The sequence below is a fragment of the Hemiscyllium ocellatum genome, chromosome 49 (assembly GCF_020745735.1).
Source record: "Hemiscyllium ocellatum isolate sHemOce1 chromosome 49, sHemOce1.pat.X.cur, whole genome shotgun sequence".
NCBI classification, from domain to species: Eukaryota; Metazoa; Chordata; class Chondrichthyes; order Orectolobiformes; family Hemiscylliidae; genus Hemiscyllium; species Hemiscyllium ocellatum.
In genome coordinates this window covers 7363726-7371307 of record NC_083449.1, presented here as the reverse complement: position 1 = coordinate 7371307, position 7582 = coordinate 7363726, and the positions used below count along the sequence as shown (strand labels likewise).

At 46.2% G+C, this 7582-nt stretch overlaps 2 protein-coding genes across 2 annotated transcripts; one reads left to right on the top strand and one right to left on the bottom strand.

Moving 5' to 3' along the window:
• The first annotated feature begins 282 nt into the window (after positions 1-282).
• LOC132837168 (histone H2A type 1-like) lies at positions 283-4107 on the top strand. Its single transcript, XM_060856877.1, has one exon. The coding sequence runs from the start codon at positions 283-285 to the stop codon at positions 664-666; it is 384 nt and encodes a 127-aa protein (XP_060712860.1). The 3' UTR covers positions 667-4107.
• An 11-nt stretch (positions 4108-4118) lies between these two features.
• On the bottom strand, positions 4119-4911 carry LOC132837144 (histone H2A, sperm-like). Its single transcript, XM_060856845.1, has one exon. It carries the CDS (start codon positions 4893-4895, stop codon positions 4503-4505), a length of 393 nt encoding a protein of 130 aa, XP_060712828.1. The 5' UTR covers positions 4896-4911; the 3' UTR covers positions 4119-4502.
• Positions 4912-7582: the final 2671 nt, after the last annotated feature.

The following is a 7582-nucleotide window of genomic DNA, read 5'->3' as shown; positions in this document are numbered from 1 at the left end:
TCAATATAAAGCACATTCCTTTGTTTGTAAATTGGCGGGCTTTTCAATTTGGAAAAAATCGGTTGATGATTTGGCGCTGGTACTTTCCGCCCTCCTCCCCGGGCCCTCTCCGGATTGGGGAATGAGGCAGATATCTCATTGGGAATTGAAACAACATTAGGAGGGGCTGAACAATGGGACCAATCAGAAACGGCCGCCCCACCATTCCTCCCGAAGGTATAAAAGGCCACAATGTGGGCGGGGTGCAGCATTCTTTCTGAAAGTACGCGTGAGATTGCCGTAATGTCTGGAAGAGGAAAGGGTGGTGGGAAAGGTCGCGCCAAGGCGAAGTCTCGATCATCCCGGGCTGGCCTGCAGTTCCCGGTGGGCCGTGTTCTCCTGAGAAAGGGCAACTATGCTGAGCGTGTGGGTGCCGGAGCGCCGGTCTATCTGGCTGCGGTGCTGGAGTATCTGACGGCTGAAATCCTGGAGCTGGCCGGCAACGCGGCCCGGGACAACAAGAAGACCCGCATCATCCCCAGGCACCTGCAGCTGGCCGTGCGCAACGACGAGGAGCTCAACAAGCTGCTGGGAGGGGTGACCATCGCTCAGGGCGGGGTGCTGCCTAATATCCAGGCCGTGCTGCTGCCCAAGAAAACAGCCGCTGGGGGCTCCGCTAAAAAGTGAAGATAGTAGTCTTGAATCTGACAACCCAAAGGCTCTTTTCAGAGCCACTCTCAACATCTGTGAAAGGAGCTACACGGTCATTTCTGTTCGGTTTATTTTTACTTTTAATATGGAGAACTTTGAACCTGAGAGCAAACAAATCTTTCCCATCCCCCAACGACGAGTCTTATGAATACCGAGACACAGAGGGAGATTCGCGGGAGTTTATAATTCACTACCACAATGTCATGTTAAAATTATATTCCACAATCTGCCGTAATTAATTTTGCGAAAACGGGAGATCTCATTAGTTATGACTTCAATGCCCATGTCAATATCGCTTATACCTCATTCCCTATTGACTAACTTGTTTTACAATTGCAATATTAATGCAACCCATCGTTCCCAGCTCTCTCGGAACGGTGTAGTGGCTCTGAAAAGAGCCGTTGTGTTTTCCGTTCTGTCCCCGGGCGAATGTGCAGGTCCAGCCAGGCTCTGTTCAGGCGCCCTCCCCGCGAATCCGGCGGGCCAGCTGGATGTCTTTGGGCATGATGGTGACCCGCTTGGCGTGGATGGATCACAGGTTGGTGTCCTCAAACAGTCCCGCCACGTAAGCCTCACTGGCCTCCTGCCGGACCATCCCCACCAAGCTCTGGAAGCGCAGGTCGATCTTGAAGTCCTGAGCGATCTCTCACACCAGACGCTGGAAGGGCAGTTTGCGGATCAGCAACTCGGTGGATTTCTGGTAGCGGCGGATGTCCCGCAGAGCCAAACCTCAAACAGGTCGTTGTTCGTAACAAGCTACCCCGCTCTCAGGCCAACTCCGTACAATCCTGTCACGGTAGGCGCTGCAAGACGTGTCAGAGTGTGGACATAGATACCACCATTACGACACCTCCCACTTTGTATATGGCAGGTACTCATGTGACCCATCTAGGAGACAGCGAGGACTGCAGATGCTGGAGATCAGAGCTGAAAATCTTCAGCCTTGGCCTGCTTGGCACACTCCTCATTCCTCACCTTTTCAACTCATGTGACTCAGCCAACGTTGCAGGCAAGGATGCCCACAGGCATGGTACATTGGGAAAACTGAGCAACTGATGAATGGGCACCACCCAACAATCAACAGCCAGGAAGGTTCCCTCGTAGTTGGGGTACACTTCAGTGGTCCAGGACATTCAGCCTCAGACCTTCGGACGACCATCCTTCAAGGTGGACTTCGGGACAAGCAGCAGAGAAAAGTGCTGAAAATGTGTTGCTTGAAAAGCGCAGCAGGTCAGGCAGCATTCAAGGAGCAGGAAAATCTACGTTTTGGGCATGAGCCCTTCTTCAGGAAAGATGAGAGTATCTTAGCCTGCTTGGCACAAAAGGTAGGGAGGAGGGGGCGTTGGAAATGCAATAGGTGGAAAGAGGTTAAGGTGAGGGTGATAGGCTGGACTGGGGTTGGGGGCAGAGAGGTCAGGAAGAAGATTGCAGGTTAGGAAGGTAGTGCTGATTTCGAGGGTCGGGACTGAGAGGAGGTGGGGAAGGGAAAAATGACGACGGATGATACAATGTATCTGAAGGTCGATGGGGTGGTAGGAACATACATCATACCATCCGTCACCATTTCCGCCACCACAAGGGATATATTTTCTTCCCCTCCCCTATCATTGTTCTGAAAAGACCACTCCCTCCGTGACTCCCTTGTCAGGTCCACACCCCCCACCAACACAACCACAAGAAATGCAAAACTTGCGCCCACACCTCCCCTCTTACTTCACTCCAAGGCCCTAAAGGATCCTTCCATATCTACCACAAATTCACCTGCACCTCCACACAACATTTATTGCATCCACTGCACCTGATGTGGCCTCCTCTCTATTGGAGAGACAGGCAGTCTACTTGCAGAACATTTCAGAGAACACCTCTGGGACACTGGACCAACCAACCCAACCGCCCCTTGGCTCAACACTTCAACTTCCCCTCCCACTCCACCAAGGACATGCAGGTCCTTGGACTCCTCCATCGCCAGACCATAGCAACATGACGGCTGGAGGAAGAGCACCTCATCTTCTGCCTAGGAACCCTCCACCCAAAACAGATGAACTTAGATTTCTCCAGTTTCCTCATTTCCCCGCCCCCCACGTTGTCTCAGTCCCAACCTCGAACTCAGCACCACCTTGCTAACCTGCAATCTTCTTCCTGACCTTAGATTAGATTAGATTACTTAGTGTGGCAACAGGCCCTTCGGCCCAACAAGTCCACACCGACCCGCCGAAGCGCAACCCACCCATACCCCTACATTACCCCTTACCTAACACTACGGGCAATTTAGCATGGCCAATTCACCTGACCCGCACATCTTTGGACTGTGGGAGGAAACCCACGCAGACACGGGGAGAACGTGCAAACTCCACACAGTCTGTCGCCTGAGACGGGAATTGAACCCGGGTCTCAGGCGCTGTGAGGCAGCAGTGCTAACCACTGTGCCACCGTACATCTCCACAACCTCCTCCTCCCAGCGCATTTCCAACGCCCCTTCCCCAACTCCCTCCTCCCTACCTTTTATCTTAGCCTGCTTGGCACTCTCTCCTCATTCCTGAAGGGCTCATGCCCCAAACGTCTATTCTCCTTGGATGCTGCCTGACCTGCGCTTTTCCAGCAACCCATTTTCAGCTCTGATCTCCAGAATCTGCAGTCCTCACTTTCTCCTAGCAGAGAAAAGTGGCTAAGCAGCGGCTGATAGCTACGTTCGGTACCCATATGGAGAGCCTCAACTGGGACCTTTGGTTCATGTCATGTTACAGGTGATCACTATTGCAATATATACACACATATACTCCTACACCCACACACACACAGACACCTACACACACACTTACAGATACACATACTCCCACGTGCACCCCTCACAGACTTAAGACACACTACACACACACACTTTCTCATACTCACAACCCCCAAACCAGACAGAGACACAGACTCACATGCACACATTTTGTTGGGTGAATTTGTACTTGCAGGGTTACATTGTACTTCGCATAAAAACTGCATGTATTTATGTAAAACTCCGTTGTCTCACTTTTTAGGTTAGAACCAACCTAAACATCATGGCATAAACAGAACACGGGGCCAACACCTTCAGCATATTGTCTAGTTATCAACATTGTTAACAGCTGACCCGAAAATGCAACATTTAAAAAAAAAGTTTTGTAATTTACACATGAAAGTGAAACTATCACTGTATTCTAATAGATGAAAGGCTTAACAATCAATTTTCAATGTATAATTTCAGTTACATCACACTAAAGTTGCGCTATATTTTTTTGGAACAGTTTCACATTGGACAGCTTACACCTTAAAGGCATTATCTGGACCAACGTCACACCAGTTGTTCAAGTTCACCTGAGAATTTAATAGTAGATGTTTTGCCATTTATATTTGTAAAAACTGAAACTAACATCGTCATGCTAAAAAATTAGAGATTAACAAACAATACAAGATATCTTTTAATATATGGTTTCAGTTACATCACACTGCAAACTTTTGCGAAAAATTCTGTCTTACGATCTTATATTCTAAAAGCACGTGATGAAAGCTCCGAAAGCTAGTGCATACAAATAAACTTGTTGGGCTACAAGTTGGTGTTGCGTGATTTTTACCTTTATACACCCCAGTCCAACATCAACATCTCCAAACCACAAGTATTCAATAACAAGGCGATAGTAATTAACTGACCTCAGATTCAAAGTTCAAGCTTCTCCATATTAAAAGTAAAAATAAACCGAACAGAAATGACCGTGTAGCTCCTTTCACAGATGTTGTGAGTGGCTCTGAAAAGAGCCTTTGGGTTGTCAGATTCAAGACTACTATCTTCACTTTTTAGCGGAGCCCCCAGCGGCGGTTTTCTTGGGCAGCAGCACGGCCTGGATATTAGGCAGCACCCCGCCCTGAGCGATGGTCACCCCTCCCAGCAGCTTGTTGAGCTCCTCGTCGTTGCGCACGGCCAGCTGCAGGTGCCTGGGGATGATGCGGGTCTTCTTGTTGTCCCGGGCCGCGTTGCCGGCCAGCTCCAGGATTTCAGCCGTCAGATACTCCAGCACCGCAGCCAGATAGACCGGCGCTCCGGCACCCACACGCTCAGCATAGTTACCCTTTCTCAGGAGCCTGTGAACACGGCCCACCGGGAACTGCAGGCCAGCCCGGGACGACCGAGACTTCGCCTTGGCGCGACCTTTCCCGCTGCCCTTTCCTCCTCTTCCAGTCATGGTCACAACTTCACAAACACTGTCAGACAGAATGCTTCACTCCGCCCACATTGAGGCCTCTTATACCTTCGGGAGGAATGGTTGGGCGGCCGTTTCTGATTGGTCCCATTGTTCAGCCCCGCCTAATGTTGTTTCAATTCCCAATCAGATATCTGCCTCATTCCCCAATCCGGAGAGGGCACAGGGAGGAGGGCGGAAAGTACCGGCGCCAAATCATCAACCGCCTTTTTACAATTTGAAAAGCCCGCCAATTTACAAACAAAGGAATGTGCTTTATGTTGAAAAACGAAGTACAAAAAACGGAGCAAGTTTTTATAAAATACTCGTGTCTTTTACTTTTAGTTTAAAAATGTCTACTTCACTCGATCTGTCTCTTCCTCACTTGCCGACCTGTATCCGTCCATTTCTGATCTTGAGTGCGCAATTTTCTAAACCTTAAGAAGCTGAAACGAAACAGGCCAGATACTGCAGTCTGCAATTGACTTCTCACTTCACATTTCAGTAGCACCCCGGCCTCCTGATAAATCAACACACAACATTCTTCCGGCTTAGTATCGATGGCGAACACGGTGTTTAGACGATATTTAAAGCTGTCCTCCCTTACTGCTCTCGTCTCAGATTCAGCAAAATCATCACATTTCAATCCGGCAGCTGTTTTGGCGTTCTCTTGGTTAACTGGCCTGTGAGAGAGCGAATATCTCAACATTTCTAACTTTCAGAGCAAATGTTTTTTTTTATTCCATCCCTGTTGTGTCACGGTGACTTGTAATTGAATCTGTCAGTATGTGATCTGTGAGCACACCGTAAGATAGAGATGTGAAAGGTGAATGATGTCTTCTATTTGTCATGCACTACAGTTATTAATTTTTTTCAGGCTTGTCAGCTTAAATGTCTCAAAACAGAAGGCGATAAGAAAAAGGAGAAGTCAGTGACATTTTTCTCTGTGTGTACTCAGCTCGGAGAATGAGTGCTACCAAAATGTTTTTTTGAAAGAATATGAGAACTTTGTTTTAAATCTGTACCGATCAATTTCTCCAATGTGAATGTTTGAGTGCAGTTTTCAATGTGTACCTGACAGTTTCAACTAAATGAATGGATGAGTGCATTTGAAAGTATCTTTCAGTTTGTGTGCGGTGAATAAACGAGTGCACTTATAATATTTGGCTCCATTGAACATGACACTTGCTGGGGCATTTTTTACTGCAGGAACACTTTTTACTTCAATTCTCTGTTGCTCAACTTCAATAAGATTTTATCTATTGCCATCCATGTCAGGCTAGCATGGTGGCACACTGGTGCCAGGGACCCAGTTTCAATTCCAGCCTTGGCTCATTGTGCAAATTGCACACAGACATGCTCCCCATGTCTGCATTGGTTTTGATACGACATGGGGTAAACCCTTTGCAAATTTAAAACCAGCAACACTGAAAAGATTTATCCCATGCAGTAATCTGTGAAAATTTGACAGGCCGAGAACCAGTTTAATAAATAAAGCTGTTAATCTTTACTTTAAGTATAACAGAGAGAGTGATTAACTAACAAGCATTTACAACTCCTTGCTCTAACGTATCTCCTATAATACTAGTCTGATAGAACTTCTGATTAAGATTTACAAAACAAAACTGCTTATCTCAAAAGTGCTTTTAGTTCTTTTCTGTATACGGGTTGTCTTTTGTTCTTCTTGGGGATTGTGCTTCACAGGTCACTGATCGATAAAAGTACCTTTAAGAGAGCTAATTTTCATGGAGTCTTTTTACATGCTGGTGGCTTGGCAATTCTCCTCCCAACTGTTCAATTTTCCCCAGTCTTATACCTCCAGAGTTTTAGTTGTGTCATTGGCTTTTAAGATTGTCAATATACTCAATTCAAACTGGATTGGAATTTGATATCTTTGGACTATAATTTCAACTGATTTGAAATTCAACCAATGTTTTTGCCTCCAGGCAAACAGCTACTTGGGTTCTTCAACTAAATGTTACCTTGTTTTTTTCAGAACACTTGGTGATGTCCGGTAGTTCTACTGGTTGATAACTTTCTTAAAGGTGCAGTATACTCACATCTTCATAACAGTTCCCTCTTGGTGCTCTAGTTTCTTTCACAGTCCAAACATATGCAAGTTAGCTGGAGTAGCCATGGTAAATTGCCCTGCAATATTCAGACTAGGTGGGTTAACTATGGTAAAGATATGGTTACGGGGGTAGGGTGTGATCTATATCTGGGTGGGATGTGCTTTGGCAAGTTGTTGCAGGCCAATGGGCCGGATGACCCCTATCTGCACTGGAGAAATTCTACATACTGTAAATGAAAGTGAGACTTTTTAGACCATTGTCAGTCTCTGTCACTCTAAAGCAGTTTGGACAATTTCCACAACTTTTATTTGATGGTAAGTTTATGATTGTAAGGTATTTTCTGGATTGGTCAGTCTCTGGTCTGAATGTGTACTTTGAATTTATTGTTCACATGTTTATAACAAAACCAGTATGAGAGTTTCTTCATTCTGTGTCCAATAATCTCTGGGTGTCTGTTTAAAAGTTTATCTTTTCATGTCAATGTTTGATTTCCCTTTGGACCATTTGAAAACAAAGTATGTATTCAGTCATTTTGTCTGAGATGTGTTCTGTTTTCTTCTTGTGGAAACAAATTAAATTGCAATATTTGTTTCAATCTGGCACTTGGCCTGATATTTA